The sequence below is a fragment of the Harpia harpyja genome, chromosome 6, assembly GCF_026419915.1.
Source record: "Harpia harpyja isolate bHarHar1 chromosome 6, bHarHar1 primary haplotype, whole genome shotgun sequence".
Lineage (NCBI taxonomy): Eukaryota > Metazoa > Chordata > Aves > Accipitriformes > Accipitridae > Harpia > Harpia harpyja.
This window is the reverse complement of record NC_068945.1, coordinates 2,697,465-2,722,094: the sequence shown is the minus strand read 5'-3', so window position 1 is coordinate 2,722,094 and position 24,630 is coordinate 2,697,465. Positions and strand designations below refer to the sequence as shown.

General features: G+C 42.6%; 1 protein-coding gene across 4 annotated transcripts in view; it reads left to right on the top strand.

The window, feature by feature from the left end:
- The first annotated feature begins 8,858 nt into the window (after positions 1-8,858).
- The window catches only part of KIAA0930 (KIAA0930 ortholog), a 71,200-nt gene continuing 55,428 nt past the window's right edge, over positions 8,859-24,630 (top strand). For 2 of the 4 annotated variants that reach the window (XR_008235504.1, XM_052789190.1), the window contains exon 1: positions 8,862-9,326. Coding sequence is in view for 3 of the 4 variants with exons in the window: in XM_052789190.1 (XP_052645150.1) it covers positions 9,182-9,326 (145 nt within the window). In the remaining variant the exon portion in view is untranslated. Of the gene's footprint in view, positions 9,327-24,630 lie in introns of all 4 variants that reach the window. The other 2 variants (XM_052789193.1, XM_052789192.1) reach the window with 2 other exon arrangements.

The following is a 24,630-nucleotide window of genomic DNA, read 5'->3' as shown; positions in this document are numbered from 1 at the left end:
GATAGCATTTTTTAGCAGTCTGGACATCTATTGAATGCGAAAATGTTGAAAACCAGACATTTTAATAGATCCTGAAAGCATTAGGTCCACTCTAACTCCATTGAGAAGTTTGGCTGCATACACAGCATACACTTAAAGATACGCTGTTTCAGAAAATCTGAGCTTAGTGTTGCCCTCAGCTGTAAATACCAGGCCGATATGAAATACTAGGAACTTAGCTTAGATCTGTTCATATCAATAGGCTGGGAAAAGTGAACAGTTTGGAACAGGTCATGGAAATCTAGTTCAATTGACACTGACTGTTTGCTGCTGCTAAGTTCAGAATTTTTTTTTTTTTTAATATTTCCTTTCTCTCAATAGCCTGCTTCTGCTGAGAATTTCAAAATGCCAGTAACTGTTAACAAAGCATTCAATTAGTAACACCACATGCTTACATGGATGGGGAACCCAGAGCTCCAAAAAAGGTGGGTGGCACTAAACACTCTGGCCATTACGATTTGTGCAGACATGTAGTATATCAGTGACAAAATGCAAGACTCCTTATACTTTTTGCCTCCCAGTCCACTGTTCTAGTTCTTTCAAAAAGCTTATGTCCTTCCTTGTCACTAATTACACCTGTGTAAATAACCAAGGTCTATGCTGAAGTACACCTGCTACTCTTCAGATTCCTTTCACTATATCCAGGTGGTCTTCATAAAGGAAGACTTAACTTTAAGTCTAGGTTTGTTTTATAGCCATTACTAGAACTTCAAAAATTTTTTTCATCAAAATAAGATACCTTTCTGCCTCAGAATAAGCCAATCAAACTGATAGGCAATTTGTGACACTGAGGCCAGCATAAAGCATCTTGCACTTTCGCACCTTATGGATTGAGTGCCAACCACTGACGCAAAATTAGTCTAAAATAATCCAGACTAATATGATAGTTTAAGTGACACACCAATTCCTGTGTCCATGCAAAAAACCCCAGAATTATACTAGCTGGAGGCTTGGCTAAGTGAGAATTTAAGAACTAGTGCATGGTATCATTAGAGACAGGTTTGTCAAGTGTACTGGTCTGGGAGGCTAGGTGCTGGCCTTCTGGCAAAGCAAGTTCTTGGTTCTGGACTTTCCCTGACCTCAGAAGTCACTGTCCTTCCCTCTGCTGCAGTTTCCCTTCTCACTCTGTTTTGTGTTTAGTAAGGACCAGCTTTTTGCAGGTGTGTACTCTGCTTGGATTAGTAAGGTGCAAGGCTTCCTGAGATATCCAGGCCTCACCAGGATTTAACTCTTATTTATCTATTTCCTTAGGTCTCACCTCATGAGGATGAACTTGCTTAATTTTATTAAAAATATGTTCATTTTCAGAGGTACAGTTAATTCAAATACAAGGCATAACTTTCCAGGCATTGCTGTACATAAAACTTACTTTATAATACACTAAAAGTAGAATGTGTGGCTGTCAAATATATAGTCTGAAACTTAGGAGGTAATTGTTTGTAATTAAACTGGATGAACAAAAGTTCAGATGCTTTGAAGTAATGATAAACTGTTGTTATGAACTCACTAGATGGGAACCAGTTTAAGAAATACATACAGGTGTAATTTCTATACTTTCCTGCAAGAATAGCACATCACATGATTTATCAAAACACTTATTGAAAGGAGTATGGCTAAGAGTTCTCAGAAGTAATAATCACTCTGGGCACAATAAATGCTTTACAAGCCACTAAACAAATGAGACCATTTTCACAGCTTAAGGCTATAGCTACCCTAGCTAATTGCATTTTTTCATTCACCACTGGTGAATCATTAGCACTGATGGAAAAGGAAGATCTCGTGGAGACAACTGAGTGGGCTTAATACCTTAGCATCTAACCTTGAGCTAATGTGAAGAAAAATGCCTAATGTCATCATAAGATACTCAAAATCACCAACATACCATAACAGTTGGACACCCATCTTCAAAATAAAATTCCTGTTTTCACGGGTTTCCTTTCCCCACCTCTAACCAAAATAAAGATCATTGTTTTGACTCTTGAGAGAAAAAAGCAATATTTCATACACTTTCCTTTAAGCATTAATAATACCTTGAGCCTTCAGCTTTTGTTTTGCTTTACAACTTGAACACAACTTCTCCATCACAAAATCAGAGATTGAGCTCCTTGCACACATAAATGGCTTGATGCCTTTGTAAGAGACCTTTACTACCTATATTCTAGAGAGGCAGAAAGAGTATTGAGTAAGTTTAAAAATCACAAGATGAAGTCCTGACCTCACTGACACCCACTGGCATCTTCCTTTTACAAACTTGAGTCAGGAAGACCAAATTTCACCCAAGATCTTCCTGACAATAAAATTGTTTTTCCTAAGCAAGAAAGAATTTCTCTAATTTGAAACTTGATTGCCCGAATTCATGTATTATACATATTTATATGAGTACCAGAATATTTTGCAAAGGTGAAGAAATATTCTGATTAGATGTCAGTGAAAGAAGGTGGCTGAACTCTGCTCAGACCAAGTGATCTGTAAAGAAAACCTTTGTCCTAGAGGTAAGGTGTTGAAAATTACCTGAATTTTCTTGAATGTAGTTGATCCACTCTGAATGTTTGCTTCAGTAACTATGAATCCAAAGAAAACCCACCATACCAAGTTCTTTAATCTAAAGCTGCTGCTAGTGCCATTTATTAGAGCAACCCAGCCTATAAAAGCAGATCTTTTGGAAAGTATGATTTCTTTTGCTCTCCTCTCACAGGTTCTTTCTCATTTTGCCTGTTATTTAAACTATTAACTAGTGTTCATTAAAATTAATACTGAAATACTAACATAACTATACAATACAGTATAATCAACATAACATTAAAACCAGTAAAATAGAAATACTGTTCTATTACAAAAATTGTAAGCTTCTCAAATACCCTTTTCATTAAATATTTCTTAAAATAAAAGATTCAATCGTTACTTGTTGCATTTATACAATTGTTACTCATTCTCAAATTTGATTTTCCCCCTACATTTCTAGAAGCATACACAAAAATTCAGGAGTTTAAAATTTCATTTCTAAATTCCAATATAATTTAGAAATTACTGCTGAAAATTCAGTTTATTTTTTGAAAGTTATCACACATCTTTTCCCAAAAGAACTAAGAAGTTAATCACCGCATTCTTTATGAACTGTGCGTGATTTGATCACTTCTCTGAACAAGTGATTTCTTTTATACCCTCTATTACTGTCTGTTAGGATTTAACTTTCTCCTTAAGACAGGCTGAAACCTGTTTTTTGTGGTTACAAAGAGATCTCGCATAAGCCTTCAGCATCATCCGAAGAGGACAGCAGGCATGCAAGATCCCAGCAGCAGCAGCCAGATTGGTACAGCTTGGTGTTACACAGGGTCAGTTTGCCACTCTGACCCATTTTGCTGAGCCGCTGCAGACTCACCACCCAGTTCTCTTCAACCAGACTTGTCATCTCAGAGGATAGAGGTAATACTTGAGCACTCTTACATATTCACAGTTCAGAAATCCCGTGTCCCTAAGAAGCGGTGAACATTTCTTTATCTATTACTGCCTATGCACTCAAAGCCTGCAACATACATATAGGCTAAAGAGCACACATGCATAAAGGCAAGACATAGATAAGGTAAACACTTGAAGGAACTTAGCAATATATTAGCATCAAGTAACACTCCAGTGAAAAGCAACGCTAAGTTTGTCACCGCTTTGGACAGTCTTCTCAGCAGGCACTTGGCCTGTGCAAGCTCCATGTTACCTCTGCTGTCTGAGGCAACTTCCCAGCCAGTTCCATTTTTTCAGCAAAATCCTGTAACCTGAATGCAAAGCCATACGCAGACTGGCAGGGGCTGCCTTCCTGTGAGGGGCTTGCCTTTATCAAGGGACTGGCCCATTTCCTCTTAAGCAAGCTTAGCTATGTAATCAAAAAATAATGAATTCCTACTTGGACTTCAAATTTGCTGAGCTCATGGAGGGCTTCAGGTGGGTTCATAAGTGGCAAGGTGTTTCTGGATACAGTACAAGTACAGCTCAAGGAAAACAATTAAACATGGATTCCGTGCAAGTGGCATTAAAACCCAGGAGCCTGTTATCACAAGGCTACAGTTCACATCTCAATCCTATTAAGATAATTACACTCTCAGGAACAGCACAGGAGCAACCTAGGACAAAAGGCTCTGGTGCAGAAGGCTCAGTGGTTTTGGCTGCAGAAGAGGGGGATCAGGCTGGACTGAAAGCTATTCATATAAGTTCAGACATATGTTTCTACTCCTACAATGCAAGACTGATCATCTCTGGCTTCCATTCAGCATATCCCGTGGCAATTAACTGATGAAAGCAGTGTGACAGGGATGACAAGAGTAGTACAAAGAAAGGGGGAAGGACAAAAGAAAGCTAAACAGGTAGAACACCTCTATCTTCAGAAATACATGACCTTAAGTACTCTGCTGTGCATTCGGAGGAGTAACTACAAAGGATAATTTTAGCTGGAAAAAAAATATCTTGTAACACTATATAGATAGAACTTTCAGAAGCTTTAATTGTAGGTTTAATCTTGGGAGCAGAATTAGTCCTGTGCTGAACACCAGAAAGTTCCAGAAGTAACTTTGAATTATCATTCAAGCTGACCAATTTAACACAATTTATAATGGGAGGCCCAAAATGTCTGTGTCCTAAGTCAAAATGCCTTGATGCAGTTAAGGAGGCAATTAAGTAAAGATTGCAGAATTAATTTTTGCATATAAACTCACGGGATGGCTCACTGACCCACGAGCATGCCTTCAGCAGAAAGCAGCAGACTGTTGAAGACAGAGATACCCCAATTTATGACTAAAATACAGTTTGGATTTTTAAGCAAATTGTTTAATCTCTTCAGCACAAAACTGCATTTCATACCCTGTATCTTTAAAGTAGATATAACATTCATTTGCCAAATGTAGCTGTTATAAATCTGAATTCATTATTATCACTAAAGAAAGCCATTAAAAAAATAAGGGTACTTTGCATGCTTTTAATGGGTTCAATAGCACTTTCAAAGCTTCAGAATTACAAAGTCTATTCCTGCAAAAGTTCATGCACATACAAAGCTTGAAGCACATAACTAATGCTGATCTCTTTGACAGGCTATAAGTAGCTACACAAGTTTTGACAGGGTCAGTACTGTAAGGCATATATAGTATAGGCCTCATCCATTAGAAATACATTCAAATGCATTAAATAAGCCCATATCTGCTAACTTGCAAACTCATTTTAATTGTTAGGTATTCACACACCACGTGATCTTATCAACATGCACTGCAGACTGTCACAATTAGCTGCTACTAAAATAAATATAGTAAAGAAAACATAGCCTTATATAAATAACTTGCCTGACTTTTGTGTAAGCATGGCAAAGCTTGATTATTATCGACTAATTCAGATGACATTACCTCACAACATTGTCAGCTGGTTATCTACGACAAACTTGAGGTTTTGTACTGTTTTAGGTTTCTGCTGTATAGAACACACATCTGAAGTTAAAAAGATGCATCTAGCCTATTCTCTGACCCGTAGCCTATCCATCTTGTTGATCAATATCTATATTTCACATCAGGACATAAAGTGCATTATTATGTAAGAAAGCAGAGGGATCTATTGTCAGGGCACTGTGCAGGCTGGAAGCTCCCTGGGGGCCAGGGAACTGGGGGGAGGCTCCCAGACTGGCAGGGCTCTCTGGGGCTACAGCTCAGCACTACAGAACCTAAGCATGGGAAGAGAATAAATCAGAGCCTCGGTCAAAAGGTACCGCTGTGGTCATAGGGCAGGTCCATGGCCAAGCTGAGAAGTCAGCCTGCACGTCAGGGTCCAGTATCAACAGCATCCATAGCTAAAGCTGTAACAGAACCAAAGAACAACACCCCCTCCCCATAACTCAGGGAGAGCCTCAGGGCTGAGATTAAATAGAGTCCTCAGCCTGCCAGTGTGGGGGGGCCCCAGGTGAGGCTGGTCAGGGCCATTAAGGCCTATTAGTGCCCCCAGGGCCCTAACATCCATTACTTCTTTGCAAGATAGAGAATTTATTATTTTGTGTGTAACTGAGTTCAGTGAGAGCACGCATGGTAGGATAGGGCTCCTGATGCCCATTATAGTGATAACATGGTGCTAAGTGTTGGTGAAGAAGACCTTTAGGAGCAATATGCAAAGACAGAACACAATCCCCCCTCTCCATCAAGAGTTTGGCTAGACAGAGGGGTTTGTTGTTTTAAAATGTACCGTGGGATCTTTAAAAACCAAAATCAATTAGCATTTCGGATTTCTAACCGATCCTAAGGGTACTTAATCAATAGCTCCTTTAAGAAAACAGACTTTATCCCTCTGTCTTCTGATCAAGAGCTGTGGTCAACTAGGAGGTGCGCTTGGCAGGCCTACAAGAAGAAAAACAACTGAAGATTGGGCCTGTTTTGGCAGAAGCCGGAGAAAACTGAATGTAGGGCTAGGAACTGAATAGGGGCAGGAGTACCATTTTGTTATACAGAAGGCCTGGGTGGGGCAGCAGAAGGTTTGCTTAATTGCTTTTTTTAGAGAAAAGAGAACTATCAGATTTAACAATGGAAGAGGTGCTTAAGTCCTGTGAGCGTATGTCCACACTTTCCATTGCTTTGTAAAAACCCAGATATTTTACTAGCAAAATGCTCCATCGACTTAAAATTTGTCATGTGTCCAATTCAGCATAGGGGCCTTCCATAGAAAATACTCTTGTCTGTACCCCTGTAATGGGAAATCGGTATATGGTTGTAAATAGCATTCACCAGGCGTCTGATTGTTAGTTTATTGGCGTCAGAAGTTGACATGAAACTGAAATTGCAAACATGGTGTAAATGTATGCTATTTTGGAGAATGATCACGCAGCGTTTGAAAACTTTTCTTTCTTATAAAGCTGTAGCAAAAAGCCCAGCTCTCAAATGATGTCAACTCAAGTCTTAAGTCCTCTGTCCCCTTCTCTCCTTTCCACCGCCACCTTCAAGGCCTGTTGTTTCAAATAGGACTTCAGAGAGAAGAAAAGGCTGCATAAGCCTTACAACACTTTTAGGAACTGAGGAGAGCATAAAGTAATATTAGAAACAAAAAAATGTTGAGCAAATTGTTTGCAGAAGAACTGGGCAGGCAGTTGTATTGCTCTCCAGCTGTGGCTTAGTGAATCCTTAATTTATGAGCTGAGGAAGTTTTGGCCGTTGTTGGCATCTGCTAGGAGCAACCAGCAACAGCAGCAGCAGGGCTTGGGGTCCAATCTCTGCAGCACAAGCTGACTTATTCCCTGAGATCACCCGTTCCTGATTTACGTTACACCTCACTAGCAAGATGTGCTAATGCTAAGAGGTGAGCCGGCTCTTGGTAGACACTTCAGGGGATGCCTTAAGTTGGGTTTTGTCCCCACAGTGCTGTACACGTACGGTTACAGCTGGTGGGGGACAGGCGAGCGAGAAGGAAGCAGTAGTTCGGGAGATTCGATGTCAGCGGGGCAGGCAGGAGAGCTCTGCCTGCCGTAGCAGGAGCAAATCTGTGGGACACAGTGAGAGGGAAGGATGGGGAAGAAGGTGTCCAGAAAACCTGACTGGAAACAAAAGATCTTCAGACGGAAGGGACGCAGGACTGCGTGGGCTGCCCTGGGTGAGGGTCAAGCGCGTGGCTCCGCTCTCCTCGCAGACCCTGCCTGCAGGTGGATTTTCTTATCTTTCTGCTCGGCCTTGCGGGGTTACAGACCACCTGAAACACTGTTCTGCGTTTTCCGCTCGGCCATGCTTGGTTCCTCCTACAGGAAAAGGTATTTTTCACCAGTGTAGCACATGAAGAGCAGTACTTGTGGGTGGGAACATGGGGGTGATACCGAAAAGCCGGTCAAAGAAACTCTCTAAGACTCGTTTTGGAGTTTTAGAAAGCAGGCATTCTTTATTGCAGCGCTGGATGCATGGGGGATAGTTCCACCTAGCGTACATGCCACAGCTTTAGCGCAAACAGGTTATATAGAATAACTAATTGCATATTAATCAGATTAGTATACATATACATAAAAATGATTGCAACTGATTATCATAGTACTGCCTACATCCGATCATGCGCCATGAAGGATCCATTTGAGTCGAAGGGCTGCTTTTGCGACCGCCGACCCATTTGAAGTTCTTGCTGGCTTTCCTTGAAGTCTTTATTCTTGTCCTTGTTGTTTGATCTTGAAGCTTAACGCAGTTTTAATCACGTGGTCAGTTTCAGCATTGTTCTCATCTAGCGTACAGGAACATCTAGTCCTAAGAGCAAAGAACTGCAAAACTTAGGAGTAACTACCTCTACTAGTTAATTGCATGGCTATACTTTTGTCTATTGTTTCAATCATAGTGTTAGTATAAGATTTCTAATAATTATTTACCAAATCTCACTTTTACCGTCACCTAGCAGCAAACCAGTTTCCACGGCTGGTACAAATTATTAAAACCATCAAAATATTTAGACGTGCCATACAGAATGTATGGAGATATGCTATCAGGGGAACGAGCAGGGGGTTTCCCCCGGGGTGAGAGGGCTCTTGCTAACGTCCCCGGACCACCAATTCATCGCTGGTACCATACTGGTTTTTCTTTCTCTGTTTTCTAGCTTCCAGAGGCAAGTTTTCCCTTCCTAAGCCACGCAGCTGAAGGCGCGTTTGCGCAGCGAGGAATCAGGCCTCCAGCAGGTTTGCTTCGCGGAAATATTTTAGGTTTATATCCAATTATTGCCAGAAAAACGCTGCTAGGGAACGACGACGCGCCCGCCACGGGGGCGGGGCCGCCGCCTCCCCGCCCCGCCCCCGCCCCGCCCAATGGGCGGGGCGGGGGCGGGGCGGGGAGGCGGCGGCCCCGCCCCCGTGGCTGCCGTAGCAGGAAGCGGCAGCGCGCAGCCGGGCAGCGCCGGTGGCGAGCGATGGCGGCGTCCCGGGGGGCTGCTGGCGACGCCCGGGAAACTTTCTGAGGGGGAACCGAGGAGGGTTCGCGCCCCTACGGCTGCGGCCGGGAGGAAGAAGCGGGTCCCGGAGGGTTTCTCGTCGTCGCTTCGCCGGGCGGCTCCCCCGGCTCCGCCCGCCGCTGCCGGGTAGAGCCGTGCGGGCGGCGGGGGCGGCAGCGCCGGTTGCCGCGGCCGCCTCCGCGGGGCGGCCTGACATGAGATCATCGCCGGCGGCGGCGGCGGCATGGCCTCTGCCAGGAGCGGCGGGCGCGCCGGGCCGAGGGACGAGGAAGCCAACGGCGACCTGGACCGCTCCCTGCAGCAGATGCTGCGGGCGATAGCGGAGGAGCGGAGCCGCGCCGGCCTCCGCCAGGAGATCAGCGGCCTCGGTGAGTCGGCGGGCGCTCCCCGCCGGGCCGGGCGGGGAGCGGAGGGGCGAGCGAGCGCGGCGTCCCGGGGCCCCCGGCGGGAGCGGGGAACCCCCCCTCCCCGGCCCCTGCGCGGCCGCGGGCTGGCTCGGTGTCCTGGTCCGCCGTGGGCAGCCGGCGGCGGTGGCCTGGAAACCTGTTGTGTGGCGGCGGGCCGCGCCGCTGTCACGGGGATGGGCCCTTCTTCCTTCCGAAGTCCCCGAGAGCCGGAGGGAGCAGCAGGCTGTCTGCTCCATTGTCTGAAATGCCCGTGGAGAAAAACGGTCCGAAGGCACTACGCGCGTCGGCCGGTATATATCTATACGTATTTGAGCATAAACTACGTATCATCCGTTTTGGAATACAAACGGAACAAATCTTTTGTTACTCTTCCCAATGCGTGTGATCGAACGGCTCTCAAATGATCTCTGTGGATTTTCTTTCCCTCTCCTGAGTCAGACACCTCCCTTCTCGGAGTAAATGACTTCGCACCGCTTGCCACGGTCTAGCAAGCTCATAATGTCGTGGCTCTTGGTGGTCAGTTAATTTTTTTAATCGTGGAGGTTTTCTTTAGCTTTCTGGCTATCTTGTTTATTTGCATCCTGATTGATGCAAATTTTACATGACGCGTCTTTATTTACCTTTTGGCAAAGCTTACGCGTTGCAAAATAAAAGTTTGAAGTTGAGATTCAGTTGACTTTAGGCAACGGAGTGGTACAACAGCTCCCTTAACCAAAATCCTTCACATCAGGAAACTCTTCTGGCTAGGCTAATGAATAGAAATCATTCATTTTTATGTGTGACAGTAGAGATCATAGAAGTTTTTGATGTGAGGAATGGTTTATACCTTATTCAGAACTTTTGTATATCTGGGACTGGACCTGTGTTCTAAGGGGATAAATGCCCAGAAGTCCTCGCAGGGTCAGGGCTTTAAATCATGAACACCAATGTGCAATACTTCTCTCGTTTCTTCCATGTGGCCTTTATTAATGGCTCCTCCTTCCTGAACTCATTTATAAGATCCCAAAAGTCTCCATTTCTGAGTCTTCCTTAAAAACTCAGAATGAGTTTTTATTGGAGTTTCTCTGGCTTTGTGATGTGGATTGGCATGGGAAATCTCTCTGGTTCTCTGTCTGACCTTTAGCTATCAGTTTGTCTGCCAGTGCTTTATTGTGGTCTCCCCAGGGAGGAATGGGCTCTCCCTTCTTTATTTTTGCCTTGCACGTAATGAAAGCTTGTGCAAACAAAGAGAAATGATGAGTCTTGTTTCTTTGTGCTTTTTTCTAATGGAATCGGATCTCTAGGCTTTACTGCAGTGTAAAAACGTTACAGGGCCAAATAAAGTGTTGTGGCAAAGAAACTGTAAACGAAACAGGAAAACCTCCCACAAAATCTAAGTGCCTGTGAAATTGCATTCATTGAAAAGCCGTTGTCAGCTCATGTTTGGCCATATCATGTTTGGATGAAAATAAAGACTCACAGGAATAGAAATACCACCATTGCTTTCTTTTACTGAAATTGGAAAAGGGAAAAACTGGTTGCTGGTAAGAATGTAGGAATGTTTCCTCTCTGGGTGTGTTTGAACACACATATCCACAATAGCTCATCATGAGAAGTCCTGCTGTGTAACTTTGGGGTAATCACACAAGTAATAGGACAGTATTGCACCTCTCTTCTACACGAGATGAAGACCTGAAAGGAAAACCTCAGGAGAACTGCTTAGCTCGTTGCACTGAGGGGCTGATCCTGGCTGTGGAGATTTGCCTGTATGTGTCTGTACCTGTGTGGAAATAGGTTGTATGTCACCACAGGAGTGCCTCGGATGTTCAATTTTTATATCCAGGGAAAGGAGCTGAACTTTTAGCTGAAAACACTGCATTTTGCCAAGCCATTATGCCTTTCCCACAAGTGCAGTGTCCTGCAGGGGGAGAAGTGCCATAGATCTCCCTGCCCTGGGCAGCTGGGGGTGTGATGGACCTTCAGCTGTGGTGGCTGTGGGACGGCATGGTGATTTTAATGCAGGGAGAATCTGTTCTACAGGGGCTATTTCTGAGCGCAGTTGCTGAATATCAGTTCCTGCTGGCACTCCCCTCGCTAATCCCCACGCACTGCAGAGTCACAAAGTGGGACCCCTCTAAGGATTAGAGGTTGCAGACTCAGGTTGCCGTAGGGACATTTAAATTGTCACAGCATCTGACCAGCTTTTCTAAATCTATACATATTATTACTTAAAGTTTGGGAGGAACATGCTGGGAAGCTTCCTTAAGGCCTAGGAGACAGAGAATCTCTCTGTGCTGTAAATCTCCACTTTCGTGTATTGACGGATTTTCCAAGATCTCCATTTCATTGTGTGCTGCATGTTACCTGATATATAACATTGTCACTCCCAGTGAATGAGCGCTCTTTTCCCTATTCTGTGATTTATTACTGGGGAAGTAAATAGTTTAAATACTTCTTTTAGGAAAAACACTGAGCTTTTAGAGTGGTGCTCGACAGAGATTGTAGATGAACAGAAGGTTATCAGGTGTAATCCTATGGCTTAAATTTATGCATGTCTGGACTGCACTAGCAAATGCTGTTGCAGGGCATGCAATGCAGTCGGTATAGCCTGGGCTATTCCAGAATATGCTGGGCACCAGCAGCACAGCAGATGTAAAGGCTTCTCCTTGAGTTCAGTACTCGTGAAAGTAGTCACAGCCCCGAATGGGTTCGGGTGGCTAACACAGAGGTTTTGTCTGCTCTTTGTGCCTGGGTTCTGTTACTCAAAACAGTCCCGATGATCCAACCTGTGGCATATCACCTGTTGGGCTGCAGGAGGAGCATACCCACAGCTGGTTTTATATTAGTGGTGTTTCTTTCTGTAGTGGCCAAATCCTTTTCAGCTGTGTTGGTGGGTTAAAGGTGTTGTGAGTTTCTCTGAGTTCTCTTGAAATCAGCTGGCAAAGACTTTGACCATGTTAAATTCTGGGTTTTCCCTGAGTGATGTTAACCCCTCAACAAATAAAATGGGACTCGCTGGGTTGGGCCCCTACTCCCCAGCCTAAGGAGGAAATTGCTGTTTTTGCTGACAGTGGGTTTTGGTGAGAGGAATTGCTTTATTTCAGGAATATCACATGAGCATTCGGACAAGTTTTGTCCAAAAGTGTAAATCCCCTTGCATGGGATGTTTCATATTGTCCTGTTTGTGTAATGTAGAAAATACAGCAAATCTGACATTGCACTTCAAAATAATGACTCATGCGTGACTCCTTACCAAGCTGCTTAGGAGGAAGGATGATGCCTCTCTGAGAAGAAGTCGTGGCTGGATGTTAGTGTCATGCAGTTGTGCTGAGTATTACGCTTGTGTTGTGCACAAAGCTCACTCCGAAATGCCATTTGTTAGAACATTTCTCTGGCAAAATAGTTCTCCTTCTGGGGGAATGGCAGGCTTGCTATATGTCTCCTCAGTCAGGCTGTGCGTAAGTCTCTGAAGTTACCTTTTTGGCAAAGCCCTGAACTGGGAGAGTTTTATTTTTGGTTGTGCTTGAAACTACTGTGTAATGTTGTCAGATGCTTAATTACCCTGCGTCCTTCTGTCCTCCAGTGACAAATTGCCCTGCCTTTAGTGTAGCACAGTGTTCTTGGGTGGAGGTGTGACTTTGTGCATACTGGAACTTACAATGAGTAAGAAAAAATAAATAGGTAGATTTGAATAATGTCTTGAACCGTGGCTGACGGGTAATGGAGATGCGTAGCCGGGCAGAAGGCGGAGAAGTCGTAAGGATGCTGAGAAGCAGGTGGCTGCCCCGTGGGCTGCAGGAGACCGGGAGAAAACAAGCAGCTGAAAACTGCTGCCACCAGGCACTGGAGGTCTGTGGTGGTGGTGGTCCTCACAGGTGCTTGTGGAGAGGCCGGACCCTGCAGAAGGCCCAACAGTCTTATCGGTAATTAAGTGTTTCTTCTGTTTGGTTTCCTGGCGGTAGAGGTATTCTCGTATTTGACCGGCTGTTGGCGAGAGGGGGGCGGAGGAGGGTGTACTTGGCGTGGGGACAGCAGAAGGAGGAACGTTCATCCTCGAAGTCTGAGGATTGCTTGGACTTGTTCGCGCAGCGGTGCACCTCGGGGCTTGTCATGTGAGTAAAGACAGTGGGATGATTCATATGCCGAATCATCTTGATGAATAAATCCTGGAAATAAATAGGTCTCTAGCCTTCCCGGGAGAAGGAAAGGTGAGGTGGTATACAGTAAGCGCTCGTGCATGTGAGTTATGAAAATACGATGGAAAAATAAAGACCCAAGTGGGAAAATATGGGTAGAAGGTTGAAGAAATTTTTGGAAAGCAAAAGAGGTTAAAATGAAGAATTAAAAAGAAGAATGAATAATTTGGATTTGAAAGCACTAAATTGAGGCCTTAACTCTATCATAGTGTAATAACTTTTAATTAAATTACAGTATTCAAGAAGGATATATGTGCTTCTGAAACTTTGAAGAAAACGTAGCCACTGAGTAGGTGGAAGTGTCCGCTGAGAATTTGCTGCAGTACAGAACTGGTTTGACAGGAGTAGCTTTAGTGCAGAAACAAAACATTCATTCATGGTTCTTCCTGGAGTTAGTTCAGTGAGTTGTCCAGTCAAAGGTGAGAAACTACAAAAGCTGGGAAGCTTTGTTTTCTTTTGATATATGAATAACAATAAGGTACGAAAATTACATCTGTCCTAACAAAAACTTGAGGGACATTTCCAACCAAATTCACTAACTATGGGTAATGCTCCCTGTAATGAGTTGGTTTAATATACAAATAGGTCGATATATTTACTTTCTTTTCATTCAACACATTTAGAAAGATTTAATTCGAGTTTAAAATACGGGTTTTGTTACTTGTACCTTAATATTTGTACAAATACTGAAGAGAAAAAAATACTAATGTAAGTAACTTATAAATAGTAAAATAAAAAAAAAAGTGTTTATAGAGTAGCTTCGTAATCAGTAAAAAAAAAAAAAAAAAAAATCCCCCAAATCTCAGTGTTCCAGCCAAGAAGAATCTGTATTTCTTTCCAGGAAAGGTTTTACAAAGTACAAATGCAAAGCAAGATCAGAACAGATTATTTAAATCGGAGTTAAAGTAGGTACTTTGAAGTCAACGTGATTTAACCAGCTCACCCTGCGTATTGAACCTCAGATTTGTGTTGGGGAAAGATGAGCAAATAGCAAAGAAATTCCAGTGCAAAAATGGGTATAATGTGATTATTTCTTTTATTTAGAGGTAGAAGGGGAAGATGACTTTAAAGCTGCTTTTTTTGCCTGACATAGAAAACCGTGTGGGAGAAATTTCTGAAATCAAGCGTGCGTGTAGACATTCGTGCGTAGTTGAGTGCTTGGGTAGGGTGGTGTAGGAGAAACCACAAGTGTAGGGGAAACCACAGCTGGAGCCAACTCTGAGACCGAGTGGGTTTGACCATGGGATGGGAACGTGTTTCTGCTTGTCCAGCAGCCCTGTGTGCAGGACCGGTGCGGCGAGGGATGTGCTTGCCAGGTCCTGTGAAGGATCTGTCTTGCTTTCTATCCCAGCAAGGCACAGGGACGAGGAGCCAGGCTGGCCACGCTGGAAAAGAGAGCGTGGGAGAGAGGAGCCTGCGGTGCTGGCCTGGGATGAGCCTCAGCAAATAGTCCTCATGCAAGGATATCAGACTCGGGCAAGTCCGATGGAGGGTAATTTTGGATACTTGTATCAGGACTGGAGCGGGTAATTTTAAAATGAGGGTGCAGTGCCAATTTTTAAGGTAATGTCTCGTGCTGTAATGCATCAGTGAGGACAAAGTAGTTGAAGGCGACTGTTGGGAAATTTCTTTTCTGGCAGGGCTGTGCTAGGTGGCATGCTTTCTGGTGATGAGATTTCTTTCTGTTGGTATCACGGAGCACAAGAGGGGCTCTGCTCTGATTTTGCTGTGGTGTGTGTCTGTGCTGTGGTGGTGGGGACTGAGAGGGGGACAAATGAGAGAATCTCACACTGGGACTGGGAGACCTTATGATGTTGGGATGGGATTGTGTAGGATTATAGACAGAGGCAAATAATGATCTTTTAAGGCTGAAGAGAAAATAACTGGTGTCAGAAGTAGTATTGTTCTTGTGCCCTAGGATCCCATCCTGCCACTTCTGCAGACAAGCACGGGATATTTCGGAATATCTGTGTAAGATCAAGTCGTGGACAATGGCATTCTGGGGTAAACTCTAGGGCTGCAGCCCTCTGGGGTAAATACTTTTTTTTTTTTTTTATGGTGGTTCATTTAAAATTCCATTTTCATTGTTTATTAGAACCTTGTTCATACTGTTGTCACTAATGGCCTGTCAGGTTTTCCATTACACATCAGTGTTTCAGGGGATTTGTAATTTGGCTAGGAAGGTTAGCTTCTGTCAGGAGCTTGACAGACATCATCCCAGATCAATAATATAGTGTGGTCTTTTTTTTATTACAGCTTTTACATATTTTTTGAGCAGTTGGTTTATTAGTTTATTCTTTCTCTTTAATGGAGATGAAGCTTTATGGGATTCTCATGTCCTGCTCCAGAGTATCTGTGTTCAAATTGTAAGGGTGAGACTGGAGATGGTGAAGTAAGGAGGCAAGATTCTTTAAAAAACAACCACCTCCTGCCCTGCCCCCCCCCCCCCCCCCCCGCAAAAAAACCCCAAACCCCACCCCAACAAAAAAACCCCAAATACCCTTCAGAACATTGTTGCCCCAACTAAGTATGTGGTTTAGTTTTTAAAATGAGGCATGCTGCTGTTAATTTTTGGATGCTAGCAGAAGTTGCTGGATACCCAATTTTTTTGAAAATGAGTCCCTCAGGGCTGAATTATGAATATGTAAGCCTGTCAATGGGAATAGTCAGGGTATTTTAAACCACCCATTTCTTATATATGTAATACTGTAGTTCTAACTGATATACCTTAACTGTTTGGTTTTGTTCTTCTAGCAGTATACTCTCCAAATCTTTAATAGGGTACTAGTCGCAAATCTACTTTGAAGTCTGGGTTCTGTTTTGAACTTTAAAATGAATGGGAGGTCTGTCTTGGGGATTAAAATACAGCTTACTCTTACAGTTCAGGATAGATCTTCTAAGGATTTAACAGTATATCCGGTTGGATTGTTTCCAAATAAATGGAAAATTTAATTTCCTGAAGGATGAAGTGTGTTTGGTCTCCCCTCTCATCGTCTGTGTTCAGGACGCTGATCAATAGAAAAAGCTCAGAGGATGCAGACTTTTCAACAGTTGAAATACACTGTGTCTTATGTTCTGGCCGCATTTCAGGAAAAACAAAAAACCCCTGCAATTAAATAGTTAGTAATGATTGTTGCCTCTACTTATCCTTGTAAACGGGTAAGTAGGATCAGGGTAGCAGCTCACTGACATTGAAAGTATTACTCTGAAGTGAATGATAAGGTGTAAAGGTGAAAGTCTGTGCAAAATCAATTTGTGGTCTCAGGAGCCCACTGAATAGTGAAGCTACTTTCTTCCCGTCGGTATTCAAAAGAACGTGAAGCAAGCTGCTTTTGGTCTGTTTGCAGTCCCTTGTGCTGAACAGGGTGAATGTCAGAGAATCAAGGTTGCTCTTTTTTTGTGTGTGTGATCTCAGAGAATGTATTGATTACTTTTCTTGATGCGGGAAATAAAATGCAGTCGGAATGCAGAAACACCAGATACAGCATCATGCTGCTCCTGTAGAGACGTGGTAACCTGGGCACACTTCAACAGCAGTTCTGCTGACTGAAGTTAATCAGATGCAGCAACAGACCTAAATAATTTTTTTTTTCTCTGAGTTCTTACTGTTTAAGGCATGAATACTACATGTAAGGTTTTATAGGGTTTTCTGCAATGCCATTTTAGAAACAAGGCTTTAAAACTGCAATTCCTGTTACTTTGGTTTGCCTGGTCTGTAGTACTGAATGTGTGCTAGGGCTATGCAGAAGTTGAACCCTGAAAACAATAATATTCTTTACGTTCCTTCTCTGGGGGTTCCTTAAACAAGTTTCATTACAGGTCTCAAAGTTAAATCCCTTTGAGGTGAATGTATTGTTTTGCAGGCAGATAGCGTGTTGTGACATGAAGAGCGATTCCTTTTGGGGCCGTGTCCTTCCTGCCACTGCAGAATGAGGAAACGGCTACTGGAGCTGGTATTTAGGCTGTATCTGGTGTTTCAAAATAGTCTTTGCATAATAATTTGCTTTCTTACAGCTGGATCTATCGGAAAGCATAGTGCACAGCAGGCAATCAGTAGTCCTTCACATGAGGACCAATTTTGAAACATTCCAGGGTGTTTCCAGGTATAACGGTGCGCTCGATGTTCAGAAGTGCATTTGAGGCCACCTAATCTGTTGTACTGTCTGGTTTCCCTTGTGGGAAATTCCATCGTTGGACTTACTGTCTCTCCCCTTTAACCAGGATGTGCTCAGAGAGTCGGTCTAAGGCTGCCCCTGGGTTTGGGTGATGAAAATCTTTATGGCTCGATAGCGACCTAGCTTTTTGTAAGCTACCACGCAGAGGAGAGAGGCCCTATATCGGTAATTGCCGGAGGCTGCCTCCATGCCCGGATTCTCAGTTTCAGGAAATTTGCATTAGGCATTGCTACCGCTTTATCAATGCGTTGGGGCTGCAGCATGTAGGGTCTTCTATAGGAAGATTGGCAGCACTTAGCCTTTGAACACTTGGGTGGTGTTTTCCTTGATCAAATGGGTGTGGAAGATGTATTACTTCTGATTTTTTATATCTGGAAGTAATATAGATTGTTTTAGCTCCAGTCTCTGTTCGCATGTCTAACTACCAAGCTTGGCTAAGAAGAAGTGAGTTGGGAGTTCTTGGTTCTGTCTCACAGGGCTCCACGTGATCAGCAGGAACTTGAGAAATGGATTAAAATGCCAATGAAGCTTGAGCTATCTTTGCACTATGAAGAATTTGATTTAATTGCCTGGAGATGCTGAAACATCATCAAGGTGAGGGAAGTGTTTTGAAATGCATTTACAGTATTCTGCTAAGAGCCGTGAAAGATTTCACCAGAAATTTATTCCTCTGCTTTTTCAGAGAACAAATACAGGAGTTCTTGAATGTTAAACAACGTTGTATTTTCAATAAGGAGTATGTTTACTTACCTGCCTTAAAGGACCTTGAGAGGTGGACTTTAAATTTCTGTAAAGCTCAGCACTCCATAATAATGAAGGTGTTTAGTGTGATTTAAGTAATCAGTCTTGAGGGGATGAGTTTATTGCCACAGAAGGGTCACTTCTACTTATTGCCTGAGCTCATCTTTTCAGAAACAAAGCAGCAAGCTCATTGCTTGGAGATAAAGCTCTGTGTAAGCCCAGTGGCTTCCTGAATAATCACGATCCAGCTTTTTATATACTTCACAGGAATACTTAACTACTTTTTTTTTTTTTCTTGGTTTTAATGAGAAGTTTAATTCTGTGTAAATAATGAAGATCTGAATGGATGACCTGTGTTTTTCATAACAAGGGTGACTAAACTCTAGTCAAAGTGTCACGTGAATTGTTAGTAGGCCATGTTTTACCTGAGTAAAGGGGAACTAATTTCATCCTCTGATATTACAAGCATAGATTACACTATGCTGTGTTTGTTGGTCAGACTTGTCAGATTCGTACTGGATTGTGTTTCATAAACAGCTTTTTTTTTTTTAATTTCAGTTAAAAAAGGAACAGAAATGTAAAGGTGTACATGAGGTGCTTTGGGAACGCAGGTGCTTCAAAAATGTGCCAGGATCGGAATAATGATTGTGAAATTTTTCACCTTCTGTTCAACAACTGTCAGGCTAACTCATTTGTTTTTTTATATATATATATATATATACACACACACGTGTATATAAATTTGATTCAATGCATTGATCCTATGACAAGATAAAAATAATTTTTTTATGGAAGAATGATGCCTTCAGTACTTGTTCCATGTTTGAGTGCACCTAGTTGCTCCTAGAAGCCAATGGGGAAAAAGTGGTTGTGAGCCTAACATGAAAAAGTAAAAAAGCAGGCAAAGTGTAAGATTCCAAGCACGCCGTTTGCCACTTTTAAAATTTTGCTGTTTTGCATTTATTTCTAAAATAACATTTCTAGGTATCTCCAATATAAAGAGAATAAGAAGTTTGGACTTGCTTGGTATCCTGTCTTGAAGCTTGCTCTGATGTTTTGCTCTGAGGCTTTATGATTTGGCTTTTGTAAATGGTACTAACGATGTAGGCGTTGCACTCTGAGCAGGCTGGTGTTCCGTTTCTGGAAGCTGTGCGATCCTCTGCACGAGAGGCAGACCGCTCCTTCCTGTGGCATGGCCAGGAAAACCACCTTCAGCTAGTGATATTTTACTGTCATGAAACTTTTTACAAGAGTTGCCAGGGGATAGAAGGCTGTCATCCATCTGATGCTTGCTTGAGACTTTGAGTCCTTAGTCGACCTGAGGTTTTATTATTCATGGTTCTTTTTACTGGATGTTTCTGGCACTACAGGTGGAGGGGAAGGAATGAGTCACTCTCTAAACTGGAACACAGCTGAGTCTATAACCCTGCATGCATGCACTGAGGAGGGATATACCAACCATTAATGCTGAACTTCAGAGGTCTGGATTTAGTGTCTGCTCTTCTGTGGATTTCTTTTGTGATTTTGGGCAAGTCGCTGGCACTCTTCGCACATGTGTTCCCCATCTGGTATTGGGAAATAACGAGCCGTTGCCTCAGAGGGAAAACTCTCCTATGGTTGACAACTCTGCTAATATCTTGGGGACAAAGGGTGAGTGGGAGCTCAGAGGTCCCTCTGTAAGCAACATCCCAGAGGAGTGGAATAGCATAGCCACAGTGGAGTGCACTAGGGAAAGCGTGGGTTCGTCCAGCGTGGACTGTCCTCTTCAGTCCTGAGCTCGTTGGTTTGGCAGAAAGATTGAGCAAATGAGAATAGCAAGGAAAACAGAAGACTGACAGTTCACATATTGCAGTGTTAAGTGACTTAATGGATTTGTTCCCTGTCTGAACAAAAACAATGCCTGTAAATAACATAAATTTTGCTTTATTAACAAAAACCATAAACACAGTGTTGTCTATGGGGTTTTTGGGTCAAAACTTGAATTCTGAGGTCCTTTCCAACTTGAATTATTCTATGTACCTGCCAGAGATGAAGAAAACTCCAGGTTCAAATTTTTCATCCTGTATTGTTCTGACTGGGGCAAAAGGGGGAAATCAAGCATAGGCATGTCCTTCCTCTTTCTACTTCCCTAGCAAGAAACTTCAAAAGGAATCACACATGTTTCTTCTTCACCAAAATCCCATGAAAAATGCAGCAATTAAAAGTGTAATGCTTACCTTATACTTGTTTGTCACTGTCTCTTAAATCTGAGGTTGAGGGCATTTTCTAAAACTTACAGAATACAAAAGGACAGAGGGGAAATCGGAGTTTCTGTGACTGTATCTGAAGCCTTTGTATGTCTCTTCAAATGTAAGATCTATGCTTCAGTGCTTTGGTGATTGAATGGAAGAATATTAAGATTTATATTCTTTACTTCAAAACTCTAGTGGCAACATCAAAAGGTAGTAAACTATGTAATCAAAGTCACAGGGGAGGGTGTTGGTAAGCCCAATGGTGGGGAAAAGCAGAAAAAGACATTGCCTTCTTGTGCTTTTGCTGAGGAATTTTCTAAATAAGACCTTTCTTTCTCAACTCACATGTTCCTACTTGAGACCTTGTAACTGTCATAAGATAGAGGTAGTGATTTCTCATCAGATAAAGGTTGTGACTGTTTCTGGTTTTATAAACTGTATTTCATAATGATCTTTTTAGTCTGGAGAGAATGGCTGGTTGAGGGTGATGTGGTGTGTGGGAGAGAGACCCAGGGAGGGAGGGAGGGCAGAAGAAATAGAGCTGAAGTGTCAAACTATAGCCACATTGCAGGTTGGAGGCAAAAAGCTAGGAAGCCTCTTAAATATTTATTCCATTATCATGTTCCCTGGGCCACTTTACTGTAGTGCACCCGTGTGCAAGCCTTCCAGATCTGTAGGGATTCACAGCCGTGCAAGTCTCTTCTTTGGAGGAGAAACTGAAGTAGTGATGCTGGTTACAAATGGAAAGGGATGGCATATTTTCAGCAGCTAATGTGTTAATGGTAGGATAAACCTCCACTTCTAAAACCGAATAATAGCTTTGCAGTAGTTGCTCTGTGTCTTAAGGAGTAGGGTGCTGCTGGCTTTAGGGCAGTTGTTTTGGGTTATTTCCGACTGAAGTTAGTATGTCATGGATGTTACTAAAATTCTTCCTTTTTTCTCCTCCTTTCTCTCTTAACCAGTAATGACTGTTTCCCCAGAGAGCGAGTTTTCCTTGTTTTCAATTGTTCTGCTGTGGACTAAATTAAAATCTCGTACCTTACTTGGGGCTGTCAAGGAACAATACCTTTCCTCACAGGTACAAGGTGCCTGCAGCACAAAAGGCTGGTGTGCTGTCAAGGGGGCTGATGGTCTCCAGATCTGCAGTTTGGCAACCTACATGCAGTGCCTACAGGCTGGCCTTGGACTGGTTTTTTGCCCTTTTGATGGTTTCACAGTGAAGTGATAAGCTGTTACAGGAAGCATTTTTCTTCCTCGTATGAATGTGGTTTGTTTAAAGAGAGGGGCCTGCTTTTGCGGTAAGAGGAGGTTTCACTGGGGTGTATGTAAGCGGGCAGACACGGTTCGTTTTTATTTTTAGCTAAACAGCTATATTTGTTATCTTAGAAGCCTGGTTAATAATAATGGAAATGCTAAAGGGAGTGCTGCCTAATTAACTGAAGGAGCTAGGCACTGGCAAAGACGTTCAGTTTGTTGGACATTAAGAACCACTTTGCTTTAGCCTGAATACTTTAGAAAGCAACCCAAAGTGGGATTTCTAAAGGGCGTGGTTTTTAAAGAAGTACGTCCTTCTGTAGATTAGTCGTCTTACGTATGCATGTCAAGCTGGACAACCAGTTGAGAGATGCAGTGTCAAACAGTTTGGTTTTTTTTAAAAAAATCTTGGCTGCAACATGGGTGAAAGTGTTGGTTGTCAGCTTCTAAAAGCGAGTGGGTTTGTGGTCTAGAAGGCAAGTGAGAATTACGGCTTCCAGGGTGAAGTTGCCAAGTACTCATTCGGGAAGCTGCTGCCAGTGTTTCTACTTAGAACAAAGAAACTGAATTTGGAAAATACCAGTGTGTGACAGTAGGCATGTGCAGGAAATGGGTCTGCTTCTGTGCAAACTGCTGTTGTAATAATTACTCCTTCCTTCTGCCTTGACAGCATGATGCTAATTAGCAGCCCACAGCAAAGATAAGATGTTAGGGGAGGTACATACGTGAAAACATCAGTAACAACCACACTCGGTAGTTTTGTAAGGCTGGAGTTCTTCCAAAATGCGATTTGCTGGTTTTACCTGACCTACCACAATAGTGTCTCAGAGCTTTGACAGTGGTATTTATTAAGTGTGAAAATAGAGACACTGGATGTCATAAGTTTACAGACCAGCGGTCTTGGAACAGAGTGATTGCTTTGGCAGAGAACAAAAATAGCATGCGTATATATAAGTGTTGAAAATGCACATTTGTCCTGTTACAGACAAGTTTCTGCACTCCAACAGTGCCAGCATGCTTCATAAATTACCAAGTGATCTTCCCAGATTGGATTTAGGTCTTGGAAAGTTTGGGACTGTTGCTTGGTGATCCTGGAGGCAGCAGTAGGGAATGTGTAACCATTTGTCCCTCTTCCACTGGGTTTAAAGTGATGGCATCCAGTGGAATTGAGGTTGCGTCTGTTAAGGGAGGATGGTTACACCTGCACTAAATTCCCACAGTTATGTCAGTTAGGAAACACAGAAACTTTCTGCATTAGCTTCTTATGTGAAGGGTGTAACTAGGTGATTCCTCTGGTGTTATGCTAATGAATAAATTAAATCTGTTAAACTGGTGCTTCAGTCCCTCATGGAATTGCACATGGGTTTGAGCGAGGTTTGGATGCAGGTTCTGGGGAACTGAACTACCATGTGCTACGAGAGGCTGAAGTACAGCAAAGTGGCTGATGACTGTTGGATGAAAATGAGTTTATTACTTCTGTGCACTAGAGTTCAGTAGCAGATAACTGTATCCTGTCAATTGTGTTGACCCTTGCTATGATTCGATATATAAACTGGCAGATGCCTGTAAGATGCTGTCTCGATTTGGTATTTCATACCAAAATTTATTGTATTTATTTCTCTCTAAATGTAACATCTAGGATTGTTCTGTCTTGGAAAATATTTCTCAAATTATTTATAGTTCAGTTTTAATTCCACTTTTTCAAAGTGGAAATCTGTAGATAGTGTGCAGTAGTTTATGCTTTTAAATCCTGTGGGCTTTGATTCAATGTTAAGTGTTAACTAAAATGATGGTTTCCACTGCATATGTAGTAATAGAAGAGAGAAGACTGACAGGAAGAGGTGTGAACTTTAAGATTATGTTTTACAATTATTTTTTTTCTAGAGGAGGTTGTGTTTGTATCTTCAGTCATGTTGATATGCAGCAATCTTCTGCAGTGGGAGAAGAACAAGTGGAAATGGAGAATTGAAACAAATATGGGTGAGAGAAAGTAAGGTCTCCTGCACCTTCCTCTTCTGAGTAATACAGAAACCATCCCAAGGAAAATAAAGGAGAAAACCACAGTGCCCACGGTCCGAGCACTGAGACTTCTTGATGCTTTTGTATGAGCAAACAGTTGTTTTCCTTCAACATTCTCATTACCTGCATGAAATGAAGTAACAAATAAGCAAGTGTGTTTTGGTGTTTTGTTTTTTGTTTTGTTTTGTTTTTTTCCCAGGATGGGAGGAATCAAAAAAGGGTCCAAATTTGAGGAAGCTCTAAAACCCTAGCCAAACTTTGTGGCTAGTGTTCAAACTCAGGAGTGTTCAGTTATACCTTTCTTGGTCCCTTTTAGTGGTCTTTCAAAACACTGCACAAAGATTTATATGTCCATTGCATTTTGGCAGCCAGCATCAAATGGATTGCAGCACTGTAATAGATGATATTATGTGGCTGTCATGTAAAAATAAGCATTCACCTTAATGTTTGTGTTGCTAAGTACAGGTATGCTTAGAATATGCTTTAGCATGAGTTTCAGGATTGGCTGAGTTGTTCTTTTCACATGACTTCCACAAAAATGTTTTGAGGAGTTGGACTTGGATAATACATGAACCTCTACAGAGGTCATTGTGCGTTCCTCTTGGTGGGAGAAAACAAAGTGAAAACAAATATGATAAAGGTGATAAAAGTGGCCGGTGGTATGTGAAGT